The 24,034-nt window shown below is 34.4% G+C and overlaps 1 protein-coding gene across 1 annotated transcript in view; it reads left to right on the forward strand.

Annotated features, from left to right (window-relative positions):
* Window positions 1-23,734, forward strand: part of CPNE8 (copine 8) — a 77,951-nt gene extending 54,217 nt beyond the window's left edge. The window contains 12 exon segments of the mRNA XM_058189800.1: window positions 666-699; window positions 3,875-3,962; window positions 5,289-5,364; window positions 7,095-7,148; window positions 9,008-9,069; window positions 11,541-11,587; window positions 13,825-14,006; window positions 14,746-14,873; window positions 17,545-17,647; window positions 19,482-19,539; window positions 20,664-20,737; window positions 21,663-23,734. Of these exon segments, the coding sequence (XP_058045783.1) occupies window positions 666-699; window positions 3,875-3,962; window positions 5,289-5,364; window positions 7,095-7,148; window positions 9,008-9,069; window positions 11,541-11,587; window positions 13,825-14,006; window positions 14,746-14,873; window positions 17,545-17,647; window positions 19,482-19,539; window positions 20,664-20,737; window positions 21,663-21,851 (1,095 nt within the window). The 3' untranslated portion in view covers window positions 21,852-23,734.
* The last annotated feature ends 300 nt before the right edge of the window (window positions 23,735-24,034 follow it).

A 24,034-nucleotide genomic window follows, 5' to 3' on the forward strand; every position in this document is an offset into this window, starting at 1 on the left:
CCGTTTTCGCTGCCAGAGGCACCGTGGGCCAATCCTTTGCGGTTTCCAGGGCAACCCCACAGCCCAGATCTAAGCACCCTGCAAGCCGAATCCAGCCCCCGGGCCTTGAGTTTGACACCTCTGCACTAGAAACAAAAAAACAAAAAAATGACAGATCTTAGCCCTATCTTGCTATGATTGCATGGATCCTAGGAGCACTGTGTGGTGCTTTTCACTCTTAATCTTTACCTTGGAAGTATCCACAAACCAAAAGAAGCTTCTTCTGAATATTGGCATTATTTTCTAGATGACCACTGAATTACAATCCTATATCATTGTATTATGAGCTACTACAAACCCACAATATTGCTCTTAGAAGGCATCGTGATTGGAAAAGAAGAAGTCACCTGCTATCTGAAATTATCCAGCCAATGGTTCCAAAACGAAATATATTTATCTAGCTCACAAGAGAGAGGGAGACAGCACTCAATGCCTCTTGGGGGGAATATTTTTGATGATGCCTTAACCAGACACCTCAGTTTGGTTGGAATAATAGATCCTCTTGCCGTGGCAGCGGTAATGGTAGGATGGCCACTGGCTACTTCAGTGAAGACGGTAACTGACCTCGGATGCTTTTCTCAATTTGGAATTTTCTTAAGTTGGTTATCTGCTGAGCTACTCAAAAGAGAGTTCTGAAATCCACTCTTGCCCCCCTGAGCAGCCATAGATCCCGAACCACTGACTCTGATATGTCTTTATTTGTCCATCTCACTTGTAACTTTGCCCCCTTGCTACTACCTTAAATTTTTCTGCTACAATTTTTATTATAATTAGTATGTGCTCTTAACATCTATTTCCATTGTGATACCACAGGAGGGCAAGATAAAAACTGAAAACATAAAATGATACTCTCTAGTATGGTAAAATGAGTATAATGGTATATATATAACTGACAGGAAGGAAAGAAATCATTTCTCCTAATTAGTTGTTTGGTAGTGAAAATAATGACCCTGGGCTTAAGATGTATGATACCATATCCATCTTAGTATTAAAATCCAGGGAACTTATAAATATTTTAAAGAACTTTTTTCTTTATTCACTTTATTCTTTATTCTAACTTTATTCTAAGCTATTAGAATATTAAAAAATTAAATTGTGCATATTTTTTATGTAAATCATCCATGTGATTTATGAATTAATATTTCTTTTATCCCTTTATTTTTTTTTAGGAAGCTGTTTTGATGCAATTTTGTGCAAACAAATTAGACAAGAAAGATTTTTTTGGCAAATCTGATCCCTTCCTGGTATTTTTTCGTAGCAATGAAGATGGCAGGTAGATGTTCTCATTTGTTCTGCTAAATATTCTGTCTTAGCTGCTTCAATACCCTGTTTCCCCCAAAATAAGACATCCCCTGATAATAAGCCCAATCAGGCTTTTAAGCGTATTGCAGTAAAAACTAAGTTACATAGATCAGTTTGGGAAAATAATTATATCAAAGCCAAGTGTTTGTTAAACTTGTATTTATCAGTCCAATCAACTGATGTAATTATCAGTTTATTTCATTTTTTTTTAAAAAACCAAATACTTAGGAGACATGTTCAGTCTCACATATTTGTCTCTGGACACTTGGCATCTTCATTAATATGCCAGACTTCTGCTTTCTTAAAAAGACACAGTGTTTTCACTAGCCAGTTTTCTTTGCTTTTTATGAATGCCATCCATTGATGGAATGCAAAGTATTAATCTAGCGCACACAAAAAACCACTAATTTGAAACTATGAATTGTTTGTGTGCAGTTTATGAGGTAATAGTTATATCAATATTTATCTAGACAAGTACAAATTATTATATATGATATTATTTAAATAGTCTAGTTTTTGCATGGAAATTAGTTGTGAATCAGGTGAAACAAAACTGAAAAACGTTATGGGCATGTCTGTAATATAAAGCCATTAATTTTAGAGATCTGATAGCAATGGTTATTCTTAACAGACTTAATATATTGTTTAAAATAAACTACTTTAAAGAAAACTAGAGAAATATAATTTAACTTGCCATGAAATAAGCACTAAAATATTTCTTTTTGAAAGCAGGCAGTTCAATTAAAATTATGGCTACAGTTCAAATTGACATGGACTAGAAAGAGTATTCTTACCCAAAATGCTAATATATTCTGTGGCTTGAAATATATAGCTTTCTGCATCGTTAATTTGTGCTACTCTGAACATTAAATTTATGAATAAATATAGTTAACCATATATATATATATATATATATATAGACAACATTTAACATTAGTGACTCAAAGTAGCTAGATATAATTCCTCAGAAGCAGCTTCATTAATTTATTGTATGTCTGAGCTGCCTTCCTCAGTAAATTCTGAGGAAGGTGACAATAAATGACTCCAAATGATCTATTGATGTTTAAGAACCCAATCTGGACAAGCTGATAGGCTTCATCTGACTTGGAAATGAGAAAGAGGTAAAACCAGTTTTTAAAAACATTGATTTCTTTATTTATGATGCAAATTCAATGAAACATTTCTTCAGGAAAACATTCCTTCATCCTATCAAAGTAATAGTAGTAGTATAGGCTGTTACCTCTTATGAAGAGATCTGCAAAGCTGAGATCTTTATTAGTATTACAAGATGAATGTAATTTATAAACTGTGGCTTCCCATTAAGCAAGATGGTTAATGTTGTATGATATCCATTCTTGTGAATGATTGCTATCATGAAGAATTTGTTCCTGCCCCCCAAATATTTCTCTGAGAGTAGATCCAACAATCCACATATTTCCAATTGAGTGTTTTTTTAGTATATTCTAAAATATCATATGGATAGTTCTATATACTCTAGCAGCAGTATCTGCCTCATTGCTACATCTGCCTGTCAGTCATCTATGGAATGAGACGTTGGGATAACTGGACCTACCCTCAGAGAAATGTGTTTTTCAGGTAGGGAAAAGTCTTAATTATTTTTTTCACTTACACAATTTGATTAAAAATATTTCGTTTCATTACATTTATGTAATCTGTCATTTTTTTACATTATATACCTGTAGATCCTTTTACATTCTACCCATTCTTATTTCTTCCTAAGTCATAAAAATAGTAGAATGACTGCTAAAAGTTATGAAATAAATAAGGACAGATACTGAATGCTTTGTGCCAATGACTGAAAATGTGGTTGTTCCTTATCCATGTATTAATTTATTTGTTTAATTAAAAAGTTTAGTATTTCAATTTTTTTAAAAATAAAATATGAAATATTTACAGTAGATCATTTCTTTATTGCAGTAAAAACTAAGTGACATAGATCAGTTTGGGGAAAATAATTATATCAAAGCCAAGTGTTTGTTAAACTTGTATTTATCAGTCCAATCAACTGATGTAATTATCAGTTTATTTCATTTATTTTTTAACATTTGAATTATGTATATAATTTTATGTGAACTACATAATTATATAAATGGTATCAATAGATGTAAATGACATATATTACGGCAGTTGCCTAGATTTTTTTGAGAACAATGGATTTTATTATTTGGAAATTAAATCTCATCTAAAATTCTGTCTGTTGTATCTGAAATCAGCTGAAGAGGAGTCTACAAAATTGAAGTTTTACTATATCTTTTCCCCTGTGGAACCTTATATTTGGATACCCAATTTTAGACTATCAGACAGGTTAAATAAGATGTATATTTTTCTCAGTCAATTAAAGAAAAATTGGCTAGAATTTTGAGTAACTAGTTGAACTTTAAAGGTTTTTTATAATGATCTTAGATTCAGTTGTACATCATCTTAATATTTGCCTCTTGAAAGGATATCTTGAAACGTCTATAAATGAATTACATTGCCCTTTAATTTTGAGCAAAATGATTGGCAGTGATAGCGCTGTTCAAATAATGTATAGAACATTTTCTTTATTTTTTTTACAGAACAATTAAGGTAGAAGTGTATGATTGGGATAGAGATGGAAGGTAAGTATTATCTGCACTTCACAAAATGTACAGACAATATAGCATTACTTATATTTTTAATGCTAGCTCTTTGGGGTGTTATGAAGGTGCATTTATCAATTAATTTTGCTGAAATCTTTTTAAGTTGGGAATATGCATATTAAGAGAAAAGACATGAATCTTAGCAACTCTTACTGCTTGCCGTTTCCTTACTTTTGATTTCATTTATACACACATACACAAATGTACATACACTGTACTTCTACACTGAGCATACTGATGTGTGGAAAAAATTCTGATAAAATGCATTTGCCCCTTTACTTTTGAGAGACATGCTTTGGATTTTTTTTAATTTGCATTTATATCCCGCCCTTCTCCGAAGACTCAGGGCGGCTTACACTATGTCAAGCAATAGTCTTCATCCTATTTGTATATTATATACAAAGTCAACTTATTGCCCCCAACAATCTGGGTCCTCATTTTACCTACCTTATAAAGGATGGAAGGCTGAGTCAACCTTGGGCCTGGTGGGACCTGAACCTGCAGTAATTGCAAGCAGCTGTGTTAATAACAGACTGTCTTACCAGTCTGAGCCACCAGAGGCCCTTATTTCTTTTAGCACATATGACCCCAACCTTTTAGGCACCAGGGACAAGTTTCATGAAAGACAATTTTTCCACAGACCAGGCGGGAGGTGGCAGATAATTTTGGTTCTGCTCTCTCACCCACCGCTTACCTCCAACTGTGTGGTTCAGTTTCTAAAGGCCTTGGACCCAGGAGTTGGAGATCCCTGTTTTAACAAACGAAGAAAAGTTAATTGCCTGATGTGGTGATATTTTTTTATCAAGAATCAAACTCTTATTTCTTTGATGCTTTTGACCCTTCTTTAAAGAAAAAATAGTGACTTAAGAACCAAGCGTTTGGGTCCTTCATTTAAGTATGTAGTCGCTCCGCAGCACTATCAACTACTTTGCCTCCCTGTCCGATTAGTTGGCTATCCCCCAAGCTAAGCATTGTATGGGCCACTGCCTTAATTGTTTCTTGGCCAGCAGGCCTCTAAAATTTGCTATTTCGAACATTAGCACTGCATCTTTTAATTTCTGTTAATAACAGTGTGATGTTACAGAAGATCAACTAGTGGCCAAGTGCAAACCATTGAGAATATGAACATTGCAAAGATCTTGCTGTTATTATTAAGTTTGTAGAAATTTGAAATACTGGCGTTCATAATCTTCCAAAATTGTGAACAATTTATTTTTTAAAAAAACTTAGGCAAATATATTAACTTATGTCATTATATTGTAATGCTTGTTTCTACTAATGTGAATATTTCTTTGTTTTTTCTAGTCATGATTTTATTGGACAATTCACCACAAGCTATAGGGAATTGTCAAGAGGACAGTCCCAGTTTAATGTATATGAGGTAAAGAGTTAAATTGATTTCCGCCCTTTTTCTAGCTCTTTCTGTGTATCTTTCCGCATTTTAAGAAATTAGTACATATCACCTCAAACCTTTACTTAAAGTTTATTAGAAAAATTGAGAAAAGGTAAAAACAGTCTTTAGAACCTGTCTACTCTTTTCTTCTCCGATTACTCAGGCATATTAGTTTAACTACAAAGATAAATTTGTTCACTACAAAAAATCAGGATTTTATAGAATTAAAATTAATTTCTTTTTAAGCCCTTTAAACCTCAATAATTAAGACTTACTATTTAAAGTATTATCTACTTAATTTAAAAGCAAAAGAATCTCTTAAATACAGAATTATATATAGTTCTAATGGTAAACATAACAAATATGTTATGCTTACCTATAAACAAGTATGTTTATACATAAACAAGTGTGTTTATGCTTCGGTATGATCATAAAATCATGACTACCTCAGCTTCAACCACAATACACGAGCACACAATAGATACAAACTTAAGGTAAACCGCACCAAACTCGATTGCAGAAAATATGACTTCAGCAACAGAGTGGTCAATGCCTAGAATGCACTACCTGACTGGTTTCATCCCCAAACCTCCAAAATTTTAATCTTAGACTGGCTACTGTTGATCTCACCCCATTCCTAAGAGGTCTGTAAGGGGCGTCCATAAGAGCACCAACGTGCTTACCGTCCCTTTCCTAATGGTCCCTTTAATTCTATTAATTTTATGTATTCAATTCATGCTTATATATATTATCTAATACGTACTCGATAAATAAATAAATAGATAGATAGATAGATAGATAGATAGATAGATAGATAGATAGATAGATAGATAGTACTTTTACATGTCTAAACCAGAGTTCCCTAAAGTGGTCATTATAAATCCCAACGACAATGGGGCTATCCATTGTTGGTTTGTTATTATTCTTTGAAATATTATTAGTTAAATACTATTTATTAAATTCTTTTTATATAATAAACATTTAGAATCAGTGAACAATCTAAAACTTCTTGAAGAAGTCAATGTGTTGAAGGATTTGGGAACCCCTAGTCTATATGTTTGAGAGAAATATTTGGGACAGTTACTGGGACTTTTTGTCTTGAAATTGCTTTTAACATCTGTCCTCAATAATCAACAAGTGGTGAAAATCTACAGGTGCACTCCACGAAAATATCCCAAAAGTGCTTTTTCCGAAAGGCAACTGGGTTTTCTTGATTTTTTTCTTTGAAAACATTTTTCTTTTTACCCAAGAAGCTTATATGAACCTTGCTATTGTGACACTATGAGTTACTAGTCAACCGATTTATGCGTGTTTCCCTGAAAATAAGATTCTGTCTTATATTTTTTTGAACCCTGAAATAAGCATTTTGCCGTATTCCATGTGCTCAAAAGCCAGATTGGGCTTATTATTAAGGAATGTCTTATTTTGGGAGAAACAGGGTAGTACTAGGATGAAAATAGGAGATAGCACAGAGTCAAAAACAGATCATGCAACAAATCTTATTAGTTGCATTCTTTGACAAAGTGATTAATTTGGTGGACCAGCGAAAAAGGTCTAGTAGCATCAAGGAGCCCAATCAAATTCATATTTGCTTTTGAAAACTTAGTTGTTTGGAGAAGTGTGTATAATGGATGTTAAAGGGAAACAGTTGAATTGTAAAGGTATATGAAACAAGAAAAAACATACATAAAATTTACTTTACTTACTTATCTTCCTAGGTAATCAATCCAAAGAAAAAAGCAAAAAAGAAAAAGTATGTTAATTCAGGAACAGTTAAGTGCCTGGTTTTTATTACTTCATTTCCATACTTTTTATGTATCTTGAAGTAAATTATGGTTTGTTGTGCAGTCATCCAGATGTTTAGACTGGATTTGGTGCTTTTGTCCAGCTAACAAGTCCTTCCCAAGGACCTGGAACAGGCAGATATGGATGTTCTATGGTGTTACAGATACCATTGCAGGATGTAAGCTGTTCTGAGCAATTGTCTGGTGGTGAATTTGTCAATAGTATTATTTATTAAATTTGTTTGCCACCCACTCCTACCAGAAAGTGACTCAACATTAAAATGAAAGCATAAATATATAAAATCACATTAAAATTACTGCAGTTAAATTCTAGAAGAATTTCATAAGGAGCTTCCAAAATTTATCATCACTGTTTAAGATTGCTCAAAATATTAAAAAAATAGTGAGTATGACTTGGTCTGATACAGTTTTGAGATTTTCACTTAAGACTTAACATAGTCTGGTTAAAATGCTTAGAGATAAATATAAAGCCTGAATAATTTTCTGTCCTAGGAAATAGTGATTAAATTGTCAGTAATAAAATTCATAAGTGAAAGTTTGATGGTCTTTTAATAAATGTGTCATTTAGCAGAAGCCAATAAATTCTTCCAAAACATTTCAGAAATTAAATATAAATGGCTCAGTTATTCTGGGGAAACAAAAACAGATAACTGTACCACTGTGTACCCCTGTTCTTATTTAAAGTGAAACTAGGAATAATAACCTTGCACTTTGAAAGTTTTGTCTCTCCATGTTTTGTTTCACCGTTTACACAGTTGGCAATCATTAATGCTAAATCAAGCAGTACTTTTAAAACATTAATTTAGGGGGTAATGCCGGTGATCTCTGAAAACAAAAGTGGATGCATGCAGTTGGACGGACAAAAACTTTATTTCAGTCATTGACCAATAAAATTATATTCATTAAAATGAACAATATAAAAAGTATGCCCTAACAAGAACTATTAGCAATCTTTTGTGGGAGAAGCTTACACATAAATGTAGTAAAATGTTGCTACTTTTAGAAAAACAAATTTATTGTAATTGTTTAACAGATAGTGCAAACAAAAGATTGAATACCCTGAAAATTTAAATAATAGAAGGGTACTCTATGATTGCCTCTGTAGAACATGGCAATACAGAAGAACATAGGCTGTGGTTTCTGTGAGATCCATATCATAGGGGCAACACCGTGTTTCATATGGGATTTTCCTATATTTCCCTTTCAAGACAGCTGTGTGGAGAGTATTAAATCAAGTTAAAATAAGGCTCACCTAAATTTGGGAACAATAATTGACGTAAAATGAGGTTGGTTTAGGCACTCATTGGGTTATGTGCAATTATATTATTAAAGAAAGTAGCAATTTCTGTTGACCTTCTGTAACTGGGTATAATCCTTCACCTTAGTATTGATCTAATTTGATCTTACTCTGAGGTTAAGATGGCATCATTGGAGAAACTATAAAGACTCAGTTTCTTTTGGATCACTATTTCCCAGGAAGTTTGAGGTTGTTTGCCAATATTACATGGATCAGAGGTATACAGTCTGAGTCCACTTGCTTGCATTACAGGAATTGGTTGGAGAAATCTTCCCAATAGAGCTGTCAATAGGGAAATGACAGGACTTTTCTCAACAGTTGTGGATTTTGTAAAGTGAGGGAAAAGGTTGTTACTGATACACACCAAGATCACACAAAATGTTTCACTTTACTGTATAATGGAAAGTTTTATGTAAATACAAAGTTTTCTAATTTAAAATAATATTTCAGCATTCTAAATATAGATGTTCTCTATATGGCTGTTTTGAAAATTAATGTTCATTACTTCTTACTTATTATTTGTTCTCAGGTAACATTACTTTCCTTCCTAGTGGAAACAGAAGTTTCATTTCTCGACTATATTAAAGGAGGGTAAGTAAATACTCCAGAAAGCTGATTAAAAACAAGATTTTACAAGAATAAAACAGGATAAATAGCTATTCTTTGTACTAGTTTCTTACAGACACATTGTTTTAGGCATAATTGTCAGGCCTCTGTCAAATATCAAGACATAATATTACTAGAATATGTTTATTAGAACACAAAAAAAATCAGAAATAATAGTTTTATTATAGCAAACCTATAAAGCCATTATAAAGAATTTCAATGACTTCTGTATCAAATGCAAATTCTATTTATACTACAATGAGCGTTCAAATTCCTTGTGCCTCTTTCTCCTGCTGCTCTTTATATAAGGGCTAAAAACAATTACTTGTGGTGCCAGCCTGATGTAGGTACCAATCTTCAAGTCATGTGGGACCTAACTTTCAAACAGTATAAAAGAATATCACAATTTAGGGGTTCAGATTGTTATTACAAATGTTTTATAATTATATTATTAAGAATATTAAATAAATAAATAACAACATCCCTTGGCAACTTTTTTGCCTTGCTATCCAAGAATTCACACGATATATTTTATCAATTTGATAAGCCACATCTGCTGGACGAGCTGCTAATATCTCAGCAAATACTTCAGAAAAATTTCCTTAAATTCTCTTCCTTATTTTCTTTCAAACCTCGAATTCTAAGAGCAAATTCCATATTTCTATATTGTATCAAAACTATTTCATCCTCTGTTTTTCCATTTTACTTTGAAATTCATCCATTTTATTTTCTAATTTAAAATAATATTTCAGCATTCTAAATATAGATGTTCTCTATATGGCTGTTTTGAAAATTAATGTTCATTACTTCTTACTTATTATTTGTTCTCAGGTAACATTACTTTCCTTCCTAGTGGAAACAGAAGTTTCATTTCTCGACTATATTAAAGGAGGGTAAGTAAATACAAAGTTTTCTAATTTAAATTATGTTGCTTAATTTCTTCAACCTCCTCTTCCAATAAAATCACATTCGTTGCCAAACTTTGTACTGCCATTACAAATCCTTCTTTAACTTCTTTATTTCCCACTTGAATTTCTGATATCTGCTCTTTCATTTCAGACATCTCATCAGTTATTACTTTAAATTTTTCTTCTATAAAGCCTTTTAAGTTCTCTTGTAACGCCTCTAAATTCAATGTTCTAGTCTCTGCTGTATGAGCTGGAGAGGCACCAGCTGATAAAGTTCCAGAGCTCTTTGTTACAGTAGACTTTAATTGTTTGGCTGCCATCTTCTATAAAATTATTTATTTATTTATTTCCAACTTAATATTCACTTTAAATCTTCTTAACCTCTAAGAAACACAGTCTTTTAAAGCAGTATTTAAAAATCTCCCCTAGATTCTATCAGCAGGCAGCAAAGAGTTAAAGAGTAAAGCAGCAAGTAACATGCAAATTACCAACTGCAGACAAACGCTGAAAGTATCACTTTCGCTTTCCACTCGTTAACTTGTTAACAATTCGCCTCCATTTTACTGTTTTCAAGCTTGTTACAAAGTATCGGGAATCGGCTTGGCTACTTGCATAAAGTTCTCCCACTTCGTTCTGTCCGGTATAATCCTTTTATTGTCCAAAATAAATCTCGGCGTTTGGTCGTGGTGATTGGTTCCGCCAAAGCAGAAGAATCCTCGGATCTGGAGCACTTGGGTTACTGGAGGAACTTAACCCTTCAAACCCCTTTTTCTCAGGGGCTTTAGGAAATTCAACCTCTGCCCTCAGCTCACCACCTTCTCCTTCTCCCGAAGAGGGGTTTTCGAACCGCTGGACAGCAGATTTAAGCTGTCCTAGCGATTCCACATAATCCAGAGGTTGGTGATCGAAGATCACCGCCATCACCACGGTGCCAAACCGAAGTCTATAATGGAAAGTTTTAAGTAAATACTCCAGAAAGCTGATTAAAAACAAGATTTTACAAGAATAAAACAGGATAAATAGCTATTCTTTGTACTAGTTTCTTACAGACACATTGTTTTAGGCATAATTGTCAGGCCTCTGTCAAATATCAAGACATAATATTACTAGAATATGTTTATTAGGACACAAAAAAAATCAGAAATAATAGTTTTATTATAGCAAACCTATAAAGCCATTATAAAGAATTTCAATGACTTCTGTATCAAATGCAAATTCTATTTATACTACAATGAGCATTCAAATTCCTTGTGCCTCTTTCTCCTGCTGCTCTTTATATAAGGGCTAAAAACAATTACTTGTGGTGCCAGCCTGATGTAGGTACCAATCTTCAAGTCATGTGGGACCTAACTTTCAAACAGTATAAAAGAATATCACAATTTAGGGGTTCAGATTGTTATTACAAATGTTTTATAATTATATTATTAAGAATATTAAATAAATAATAGATGCTTTGTGATCTTGGTTGATTTTTTTTTCTTATTATATTCCTCATATATTAAACCTCAATCTTAAACAATTTGCATCATTTATGCCTTTTTTCAATAGGACTCAAATCAATTTCACCGTGGCTATTGATTTTACAGCTTCAAATGGTAAGAGTTGTGTAGTTTATTCACTTAGTTGAGCATACCATTCAGTTTTCTAAACATTTCAATTGTGGGAAATATTTTGATGTTATATGCTTTCATTTTGGCTTAATGTATTCCAAAAGCTTAACGCAAATAAATTACATGGTTTGGAAGCAAAAGTTCCTTCTCTAAATAGAAAAGTGCTGACGATTTCATTCTGCATATTCCCACGTTATGCTAAGGATTTCCCAATCTTAATAGGCATTGCTTCAGGAGCCACTGAATGATGAAGCAAGAAGGGAGAAAATAAACTCCTTTTATTGGAGACATTTCTGTCTATAGAAATGTGGATCTAAGCCAGTACATTCAAACTGAGAATGCATTATTAAGCACTCTGGAAAGAGTTCTTTGTTTTGTTTGCTTTGAAAAATGCTGTGCTGTATTTCAGTAAGCTAGCATTCACTGCCTAAATTCCTTTCTGATATATTATTAGAAAAAGATGGGAAGCCTTATGTTTCTGAAAGCTTTTAATTATCTTACCCATGAGGGGCTATTAAAATGCTATTTTGTTTTTGGCATTGTATGCTTATATTCATTATTATTTACAGTAAAAATCAAGTCTAAATCCAGGTTTGCATATATCTGTACAATATGGTTATATCTGTGTGCAATTTATGGTAATAATTTATGCATACAAGCACACACAGATGGCTATTGAGGCTTGTTTTATAAAACCATAAAACTATGGTTTGATATGATTAAGAAATACATCATTCATGTCAATCTAGATCTTGGAATCCATTCTTTGGAATCCCTTCCCTTCTTTCAATGTGGCTGGAAGGAGTAGTTTTATTAATTACACTTGCCATAAATTATGAAATATTAACTGCACTCAATTTTAATTATTTTATTTTTAATTAACTTGAAGGCAGCTTTTGTTGCTTATTTTTTGTTTTCAAAGTCAAATGAGCTCATGAAGCCTAGCAGAAAATTTTAAAAAATCAAGTGGTTGTGCTAGAAGACTTCCAGTGTCCCTTCCAGCCTTATGATTCTACCATTCTTCACATAAATTTAGGAGGTTCAAAATAATCCACAGGATCTGGTGCTTAGAGTGAAATATGGACATCTGTTATGGATGTGATTATGTAAAAAATTAGATACTTTTTAATAAAGACATTTTTAAAAGGTTCTCTTATTTTTAGAACCTGAAGCAGGTTTATCTGAAGCCTTTGATTTAGAGATAAGTCAGTCTCTCAATCTCCATTTCTTTATTTTGGTGATTAGACTAGGCTATTTCTTTTGCACAATTTTCAAATTTAGCAAAATTAAAATTGCTGTGATTGAATATAATTTTAAAAATGACCAAAGCAGTATACCTCTCTGCCCATTTAGCCCATTAAATTGAATAAAGTAAAAACATAGTTGAAGAAATACTTGACTTTGCTGTCCACATTTTGGGAAAGATGGGTAGCTTTTTCATCACTAACAAATTTATTGTCTAAGTCTGTTTTATTCACATGGAAAAGAAGGCAGCCTTTGATGAAATAATAGGGATTCAGTTCCGCGTGGGAGGAAGGTAATAAAGTTGAGGGCAGAGATAATCAGAAATATCTATTGATAGTACAAATAATATCTGTTAAGAAAGTAGCAATTAGAGAGATTTTTGCTCATACAGTCATACCTTGGTCCTTGACTGCTTTGAAACTCGTCAGATTTGGTACTCAAACATATTTTGATGAGAAAATTTTGTCTTGGTAGTTTGCTTGGTACTCAATATGCAAGCTAACACTTGTCAATGATGGTCGCTTTGTGACTCGCTACCCTTTCCAGCCGAAACAAAGGGTCATGCGTTAGTCACGCAGTAGCTCTTGCATTGTGCACATCCCCTTGCGGTCTGGTCTTAGCTTGTGGTCATTTTGTGTAGTTTTGCACTTTTTTCCCCTCACCAGTACAATACTTTAATCTAAGTATTTATGTTTAGGTTTATTTTTTATGTAAATTAATGATATACAACTCCATACCACTTTTTACATATTTCCTTAAAAGTGTGCATTGTCTTTGGTTTTGGGAATACATTCTATTTATTTACATTATTCCTTATGGGAAAAATTTGTTTGGTACTTATCATTTTTAATACTCTCCATGCCTCCTGGAACCAGTTAATAATGAGTACCGAGGTAGCACTGTATAGAGAACCATATAAACTTACGTATAAAGTCACATCTACTAAACATCCTCTACATATATTTTTTTTAAAACAGGTAACCCTGCGCATCCAACCTCCCTTCACTACATGAATCCATACCAACTGAATGCATATGGCATGGCATTAAGAGCAGTAGGTGAAATCATTCAAGACTATGATAGTGACAAAATGTTTCCAGCTCTAGGTTTTGGTGCAAAACTGCCCCCGGATGGAAGAATATCTCATGAGTTTGCCTTGGTAAGAAATTTATTTGTTTGTTTGTGGCCATGTTGCTCTCCCCCACCCCACAAAAAAAATCTTTGGTAAAAGTGCAGCTTTTAATTTCACAACTAACAACAACAATAGGTTGCTAAAAGCATATCCCCGATTCATAATATCATTCTCATTATCGTGACTTAAAAGCAAACATCCCTCCTAACTTAAAACATCAGTTCCTTCCAGAGACAAAATTACATGACCTCTCTAGCAGAAGATGCTGAATTATATTTACTTTACTTTTCCTACATCATAGTGAAATGAAATGCCTCACAAAATAAGCAGTCTGGTGAAGGGGGGGATTATGATATACAGACTTATAATTGCAGATTGTCTTTTTTTAAAAATTGGTAATACTGTTGCGATAACTAAGTGAATTTAAAAAGAAAAAGGCCAGAAGTGAAGGATGTATGACCAAGGAAGCACATGCGGATTATCAGAATTCCTATCATAGTTTCCAGAATCTTGTGGCCTCACCTCCCTCCTTACCCGGATTTGGAGATTTTGAGTGGATAACGGGCAAAATGGGTAACTTAAGTTTTGCAGTTAGTTAAGGAACCGCTTCATCCCTTAAAACTCCTGAAGCCTATCTTAAAATACAGTTTGCCTACTTTTTTTAAAGTCTTAGACAGCCCATGCAGTGCTTCGTGTGTCAATCATAATACTATTTTATAAGTAACATTCTCAGTAATTAATATATTTTCCTGGTTTTAACTTACAGAATGGAAATCCACAAAACCCTTATTGCAATGGAATTGATGGTGTAATGGAAGCATACTATATGAGTTTAAAATCTGTGCAGCTTTATGGACCAACCAACTTTGCTCCTGTTATTAATCATGTAGCAAGGTAATGAATATGTTTAATATCCAGAACTGAAACTTTGTATAATAATATTCAAGATTTTTAATGTAGTCTTCATTAAAATGGAAAGAACTGCATCATGTATTTGCATTCAGAATATTATGCCATTATTACATAATGTACTTATTTTAGACTTTATTTATCCCTCTTGTCTCTTTTAACATGAAAATTCATTTGTGTTTTTAATTCTTGATTGTTCATGAATATTTAGGGAAGGGAATCGTTTGGGGTGCATAGAAAACAGAAAGTGTTTTTGGGGGGCATTGATTGTTGTTGTTTTTTAACACATCATAGAACATCAGACATTCTGCCTTTCAGATCAGCTGTGGTTAAACAAAAATAAAATTTCAAATATTTTGTTAGTCTGGATTTTGGCTTAAAATAACTTTCAGGGATTATAGAGTGATTTTATGGATAAGTGGATAAATGGTATAGGAGTATGCTGTTTCTTTTCTTCTCTCACATTATGTCAGATGTCTGTCCCTTCAGTTATCAAGACTTTTCCCTTCTGTCTGTCTTCCCTCATCTGCAAATGCCAGTGTTCTTGGGTTTTTTGCTGTTTTCTCACACACACACACACACACACACACACACACACACACACACACACACACCAAACAAAACACTTTTGCTCAAAACATCTAGAGCAGGGGTCTCCAACCTGGGCAACTTTAAGGCTGGTGGACTTCAACTCCCAGAATTCCCCAGCAAAGCTTTGCTTTGCTGGGGAATTCTGGGAGTTGAAGTCCACCAGGCTTAAAGTTGCCCAGGTTGGAGACCCCTGATCTAGAGCACTGCTATGCACAGAATAAACTTTTTGTGCACCCTTAGAATCATTTGCAATTATAATTACATTTCAACAACAATTAGCTTATTTTCGCAGTATAAACTGAATGTAGCAAGACTTCACAGTGTTTTGCTCCATATCCATCATCCTATACGTTATTACCAGTGTAAATCACAAATTTCCTATCTTTAGACAATTAAGCTTTTCCAAGACCAGAACACTAGTAGACACAGTTCAGTTCAATTAGAAAACGAATTAAAGCAAATGCAGCAGTTCATTGCCCACTGCCACTGTGGGGATACAAGGGCCTCATAAAACTAGAGTGGTTCAGACCCATAGTTTTTTCTTCACATAAATTAGCCATCTCTGCACAGCCCTGGGTGGCCTTGAAGCTGAGTCATTGTTGAGTGGTTTACATGATTGCCAAATCTGACTTGAGAATTGCTAATTTTCTATTTTATAAACATAAAGGATCAGTATAAAAATGGAAAGAGGGACATATAACTATGGCAGAATACCAGCATATAGGAAAAATCTGTAGAGATGAAGTCCGGAAAGCCAAGGCTTAGAATAAACTAAGACGTGCAAAAAATGTCAAAAATAATATTAAAAGTTTTTTTCAACATGTAAAAAACAAGAAAAAAGTCAAGGAAACCATTAGTCCACTAATGGGAGATGATAACAAGGATGGGCAGCAAGGAGAAAGCAGAGCTGCTTAATTCAATCTTTGCATCTGTCTTCAGGAAGGAAAGAAAAGCCCAACCTACCAAAAACACAACCGTAAAAGACAGCCTAGGAATATAAATTAAAATAGGCAAGAAAATGGTAAGAGAAACCTGTCCACCCTAGACAAGTTCAGATTACATCCCAGAGTTCTGAAGGAGCTGGCAGACATGATCAAGATAATCAGGCAACAGACCTGAGAACACCTAGAAGGAAGCAAAGTGGGAGCTCGAACAGGTTCCTGATCAACTTTGTCATCCAAAAGGTAGAGGGAGACAGCTATAGGAACCTCATTCTTACTAACAGAGAAGAAGTAATAGAGGAGGTTGAAGTTGCCGGAACTTTGGGGGAAGGTGACCGTGTTGTCATATTAGAATTCAGTGTAATACAAACACAAAAAATAGAATATAATCAAACCAGCATCTTAGACTTTAAAAGAACTGATTTTAACAAACTTAAAGAGAGCTTAGGAAGGACACCATGGATGAAAATCTTAAAGGAGACTCCAACTCAAGAAGCTTGGGAAACTCTGAGAAATATGGGTAATGGCCCAGCCAAGATTAATTCCACAGGAAAAAAAAACCACAAGAAATCCGGGAATAAATCAGCTTGGTTCCACAAAGAACTCTTGATAAATTGAAAGACAAAAAGGATAAGTACAAAAAATGGAAAAAGAGATGCATAATTAAATTAGAATACCAACAAATAGCCCAAACTTGCAAAAATGATCAGGAAGGCAAAGGCTCAGAATAAAGTAAGACTTCCAACGAATGTCAAAAATAATTTTAAAATTTTCTTTTAACACATAAAAACAAGAAAAATGTCAAGGAAACAATTGGTCCACTAATGAGAAAAGATGGCAAAGAAGTAACGGGCAGTAGAGAGAAAGCAAAGCTACTTAATTCATTATTTGCATCTGTCTTCACGCAAAAAGATAATACAGTCTAACCTACCAAAAACATAACCATAAAAGATAGACTAGGAATACAATTTGAATACTCAAAGAGCCATTTGATTTTTGTTTTGTTTTTTTAAATAATTGGGTGTTTGTTTGTTTTAGTGTTAATTAGATTCAGATTTAAAAGCATTCCAAATAGTGTTTTAATATTAAAATGTGAGGGCTTCTTTTTTGTTTTTGTTTTTTAGATATGCTGCCTCAATAAAAGATGGCTCCCAGTATTTTGTTCTTCTCATTATTACAGATGGAGTCATTTCTGATATGGCTCAGGCAAAGGAGTCCATAGTGAATGTAAGTTATGTTTTGTGATAGAGTCTTTTTTGGAAAATGGTACAGACCACAAACAAGAAGTAAATTTTCTCTTCCTTTGTGAAAGGGGAGGATTTATTGTACTAAAGTAACCAATTTTTTTTCCCAAACAAAATGGAGCATATCCTTCCATTTTCTAAATCTTATGTCTCTCTATGTCGGCTCCTAAATCTTAATTACTTGTATCTAATTCTATGGGTGTCTTTTTCTACCTATATTTATTATTTTGATAAGTTTCCATTTAAAAAATTTCCCCTCTCCCTCTTTTACAGGCTTGTGTGAATTGCCCATGCCTGTATTAATTATTAGGGCTTAGTTCCCAGGTGTGGAATGTGGAGTAATTTTATTCCCTATTCAGCCTGAGATCTCATCCCACTTTAGTCATTGCAGGCTTGGCTGAATGGCTGACATTTTGTAGGCTTTTTGTACAATTATACTTTGCCTCTGGCCGGAGCTGTTGCTAGAACTTTGGCAACTTTTCAATTCTTGACTAGGAGGGAAACTGTGCTACGGTTCTAGTTGCCTGGTATATATGTTAGTTAGTGTGACTGATGTGCTTTGCAATAGTTCCTATCCCTCTTGACTGCAGGCTCTTCGAAAAGACTCCCACCTCATCATCCCTCCAGTTCAGGGGTCTCCAACTTTAGTAACTTTAAGGTTGTGGACTTCAACTCCACATTTGAAGTCCACAAGCCTTAAAGTTACTAAGGTTGGAGACCCCTGCTCCAGTTCACCCTCTGGATACTGGCTCTGGTCCTGCATGCTTACCAAACTGGCTTTGCCCTGGGAATCATTTGATTTGCTCAGCTGTGTTCCCCATCTCCTAGGCATTGAGCTGGAGCACAGGCAGGATCTGGCCAATTTGGCTGTCTCCAAGTCCCCGAGGAGAGGAAAAGAAAAAGGGAAGGAAGTGCCCCCACAGATTACAATGAGGCTGTCTTCCATTTCACATATTGAAATTTAAGTTAAATAACAATGTAAGATACAGTTTTTATATGATGTATTTTGAATCTTTAAAATATCAGAGGCAGTGGTGGGATTCAAATAATTTAACAACCGGTTCTCTGTCCTAATGACCAGCTGGGTAGGCGTGGCTTGGTGGTCATGTGTCTGTGTGGGCGTGGCCAACTCAATGTTACGTTGATGGGCGCTTTGTCTTAGCTGTTACCATGTAATAAGGCAGAGAGGCAGTTTTTGTAAGCAGGGCAATAAAGGTGAGGCTAGAAACAACACCAGAATGTTTCCTTCCTGCCTTCCTTACAGGATTAGCCCTGTAAAGTGCAAAAAAACAAAATAAGATTTCTTCCAATAACTGGTTTTCCGAACTGCTTAGAAAGTTAACAACCAGTTCTCTCGAATAGATGCAAAATGGCTGAATCCCACCACTGATCAGAGGTCAACAGAAATATTATAAATGTCATAGAAGGAACCACATTTTACTATGTTTCAAGAACTAACTGACCTTTGGAATATATGAGTTTTTATATGTTTACCTTTGAAAATCTGGGTGATGGGAAGCAGTGAGAGAAGATTGAGATTCTAATTTTCCTCTGTACTTTTCAATAATTTAGTTTTCTTGTATGTTTGAAACTATTATTTCATTTCCTGATGAAAACTTGAAAATACATTTCAGGTTGGTTAATTGATTCAAAAGTAAATAATGCTTGATGAAAATAAAACAAATATTTTATAAAATATAAAAAATATTTCATTAATGTGTGTTTTTTTAATATTAAGGGATAAAATGTATATTTAAAGTATTTTCCTGCAATAGCTAAAAATGAGGTGACTGTTTTCATGTGTTCTTCTTTTGAAGGCTGCAAAACTTCCAATGTCAATAATAATAGTGGGTGTTGGACCTGCGGAATTTGATGGTGAGGACCTCAATTAATATAGCTCCTGTTATCTAAAGAGAAGGCTTATACCAAGTAGTGGGACAAATACTGTACTTTTTTATTTAATAGTTTGTTATATCTTTCATGTAATAAATTATTTGACAAAATGATTAGTTAGTGGACTAGAAAAAATGCTGTGAGCATAATACTTTTGTACTTCACTGAGGCATTTGACAAAGTAGACCACAACGTACTACTTGGTAAGATAGAAAAATGTAGGTTAGATAGCATCACCACCAGATGGATTCACAACTGGCTTAGCAACTGCACCAAATCTGTACTGCTTAATGGAACTACATCTACCTGGAGGAAAGTATGCAGTGGGGTACCCCAAGTTTCTGTCTTAGGCCCAGTACTCTTCGGACATCTTCATAAATGATTTAGATGCCAGCATAGTTGCTGGTCCAGTGGAGGCACCTGAACAGTTTGACGTGCTGCTCCTGAGGAAATGAACAGGAACTTAAGAGAATATTAGTGCACATACCTGTGTTTTAGATCAATGCCCTTCCTGGCTTGTGAAAGCTTCCCAGGATGTGACATGCAGGTGAGTTCTGGTGTGATTAATGCTTTCCTGCAGAAGGGGGTAGCATTTAGAAGGACGTTGTGGTCTACCCTCTTCTTAAGAAGTCATTGCTGGATGACTTCCCACCCTGTGGGATATTTTTTAACCTGTCTCCAGTCTTCCCTTTTTTTGGAAGGAAGGTGATTGTGGAGCAGCTCCAGAGGTTCCTGGATGAAATTAATTATTTAGACCCTCATCAGTGAGGATTCAGGCCTGAATATGGGATGGAAAAGGCATTGGTTGTCCTTTTTGATGATCTCTGGCAGGAGCGGGATGGGGGTAGTACATCCATCCTTGCTCTACTTGACTTCTCGGTGGCCTTTGTTGACCACTGTATTCTTTTTGAAATGATTTTGGAGGTTGGTAGTGGGAGCCTCTGTGCTGTCCAGGTTCACTTCCTTTCTCTGTGGCCACTCTCAGCCGGTGTTGATAGGAAGCCAGAAGTCCAGCCTCTCATTCACTGCTTTTCCCATTTCATATCAGGTTGGCTGCATTGATTAATTTCAGATAGTGAAATAATGGGAATATTTTATCTTTTAAGCCATGGAAGAATTGGATGGTGATGAAGTAAGGGTTTCATCAAGAGGAGTTTATGCGGAAAGAGATATAGTACAGGTAAGACAAAAATATTATTTATTTTTTATTTTTTTATTTTATTAGATTTATAAACCGCCCTTCTCCCGAAGGACTCAGGGCGGTGTACAGCCAAAGTAAAAAGAAACAATGTACAGTTAAAATAAAATTAAAAAACTTATTATACAGTGTGGCCGAAATTAAAACAGTTAAAAAATCTAAAAAACCCCAATTAAAACCAGAGAGAAATTTAAAATTTAAAACTAAACAATTTAAGAAAGCCCCGCACGAACAAACAGATATGTTTTCAGTTCGCGGCGAAAAGTCCGAAGGTCAGGTATTTGACGTAAACCAGGGGGAAGTTCATTCCAAAGAGGGGGGGCCCCCACAGAGAAGGACCTTCCCCTGGGGGCCGCCAGCCGACATTGTCTGGCGGACGGCACCCTGAGAAGGCCCTCTCTGTGCGAGCGTACGGGTCAGTGGGAGGCATGTGGTAACAGAAGGCTGTAAATTAAAGTATTGATTCATTTAAAAGATGTCTGTAGCCCCTACCTTAAGCAATATCACCATAGGTGGCTCACAAATGACAGTAAAAACAGTAAAAAAGGGGGGGATGGGACTCCCAGCTTCACCAACCACAGTACATCTTCACACCTCCACAAAGGACTTAATTGGGTTCCATAATCAGATAAGTAGAGAAACAACCCTGGATTATTTTATGGTATGTGAAATCTGTGGTCCACATAGTTTTGCTGGTGGTGGTATTTTTGTGTGTGCATTTGATCAGATCTTTTTCTAAATTGTGTTTTAAATACATTCTGACTCTGGTTTTGATTATTATTATTTTTGTTTCTTGTTGCTTTTTCCTGCGTTTTTCTCAAAAGTATTTTATTTCCTGCTTTAGATTTCATTCTGTACAACACCACAAAAGCAACCTCTTAAACTTTTTCCCCCTGTTTCATTTCAGTTTGTACCATTTCGGGATTACATTGACAGAACTGGAAACCACATATTAAGTATGGCCCGACTTGCAAGAGATGTCTTAGCTGAGATCCCGGACCAGTTTCTTTCCTACATGAGGGTCAGAGGAATCAAGCCATCTCCGGCGCCACCTCCGTACACTCCACCTAGCCATGTGGTGCAGACTCAGATATGAACATTTTGAATATTGAATACTTTTCAAAATTATACAGTGCTGCCAAGAAAGAGTTCCAGTACAGAGATGCACTTTAAGAGCCAGCAAAGCTCTTTGTATGCAGTAAGTAGAATTTTCTAGTGGGCTTTGGAAAAGAAAGAAATAAGTTAACTTCATATACCAAAATGTTCAAACTTGTTGCACGTGCAACTGAACAGCTTTTATTTACAAGAAGCGAAATGGTGAAGTTGTTTCTAAGTGTTACTGTTTCTAACAGAAAATGCCTGTTAATATGGGGGGTGGGTGGGTGGAGAAAGCACAAGACCACGGGTTCTATTCAAAAGTCTTTGTCTTTCTGACCTAATATGTATATATTATATAATGTGAATGCAAATCCTCTGTATCACTGTTTACATGTTGCTACTTTTGAAATTTAACTACTTTTTATAGTTATTCTTAAACATTTGTCTTCTATCTTGCAATAGTAAAAATCCACAAGAGAAGCAATATCTCTTTGAATGATTGTCCAGACGAATTAGGTGCAAAGCTAAGAATAGAAAATGGGGACAAATGCATTCATAGGTCTCAATAATGGAAACACCTCACCGAAAAGCTCAGTAAAATATCAGCCTGATATATCTGAGAATAAGCTTCCAAGATGTGAATAGTGTAAGAAAATGTATTTTTGCAAGATACTCCAATTCTGAAATAACTTGTGTTTACATTTTTTTAAGACTGATTATGCTGGCATAATAAATGATAACAACAGTATCATGCACTTCTAAGAACTTTTGAGCCCTGTGTTTCCTCATGTAAGGTGTGAAATCCGTAAAGTACAGTATCTTGCATTGAGTAACAGTAGACCTTTGGCGTTATATTGCTTTCTGAAGGTGAATATCTTAATATGATTGACAGTTGCTATGAGGTTTGTCTAGATTGGCTACTCAAAAGTGGGGGGCAGCTCATTTTGAGTTGGCTGAGACACATATTGCCATGGAGGGCACATAAGTTGTGAATCTTATTTAACTTGATTAAAACTGCACAACCGTATTGTTTTGTGCACAACTTTGTGTATAGAACTACTCAAGTGTTTTATGATATGCCTGTTCTTATCTCAATTATCCAGTGTTTTTGCATGTACAGTTTTTACAAGAAATTCACATTTTTCTGAGTATTTGTGTCAAAATTTTACAGTAGAACAAATGGCCTTAAATCTCACAGATATCTTGGAAATGATTGTGAATTGCCTTTTACTTTTCTGTCAAAAATGTATAATTGCCTTGTAATGTGTAGCGCTCTTTTTTGACACATAACCTGTTTGGTACTTTCTTTACTATTATATATGTTACACTGAATAATATGAAATTAAGGTGCGTTTTTAAAGCATGAAAGGGATTTCTTCTGGAAAAGCAAATACATATAGCATCAATAGTATATAATCCTATGTAATACGAAATCTTAACGTTTTTAAATATATTGGTCCTTAAAGTACTATTTTATTGGAAAATGCTTCTCTGAATAGTATGAGGAATAATCATATTATTCAGAATAACAAAATAATACTACAGATAATAACTTCTATTTCAAATATTGAAATTGCCAACCTAGATACAATTTGATACTATTTAGACAGGTATATTCAGAATTTTGAAACACTTCACAACTTCTTTGATTAAATCAGACAGTGAAAAAATATGGTGTTTTTTTTAAAAAAAAAAGAAAGTTGCCAAACACTTAAGAACTAAACATTTCTCTTATTTATATTTGCCAAATAAACAACTAATGCAGTAATGTTTCCTTATTTCTTATTGTTAAGAAATTTCTCAAAACAGTTTCTTTAGATTCCATTTTTTTTTCTGTTTTACAGTTGTGTTACTATTGAAATAAAAAAGGCAATTTCTGAATTTGTCCATTAGAAATTTTTTTTCTGGTGAGCTGAATGTTAATCTAAACTAAAAACTGCAAAAATTCTCATTTATTCTTTACACTCTGAATAATTAATTATTTCATAATTGATCTTATAAAAGCTTCCTTGCTTTTAAGTTGCATCTAATTTCACGTGAAACTTTGTATCCAGTTAATCTAAAACAGTGTTTTTCAAACTTGGCAACTATAAGACATTGCCAGTTTCCAGAATGCAGTTTGAAAAGCACTAATCTGAAATGTTGCTCATTTTTATCACTTCTTGACCAAATTTAGAATTA

The sequence above is a fragment of the Ahaetulla prasina genome, chromosome 7 (assembly GCF_028640845.1).
Source record: "Ahaetulla prasina isolate Xishuangbanna chromosome 7, ASM2864084v1, whole genome shotgun sequence".
NCBI lineage: Eukaryota > Metazoa > Chordata > Lepidosauria > Squamata > Colubridae > Ahaetulla > Ahaetulla prasina.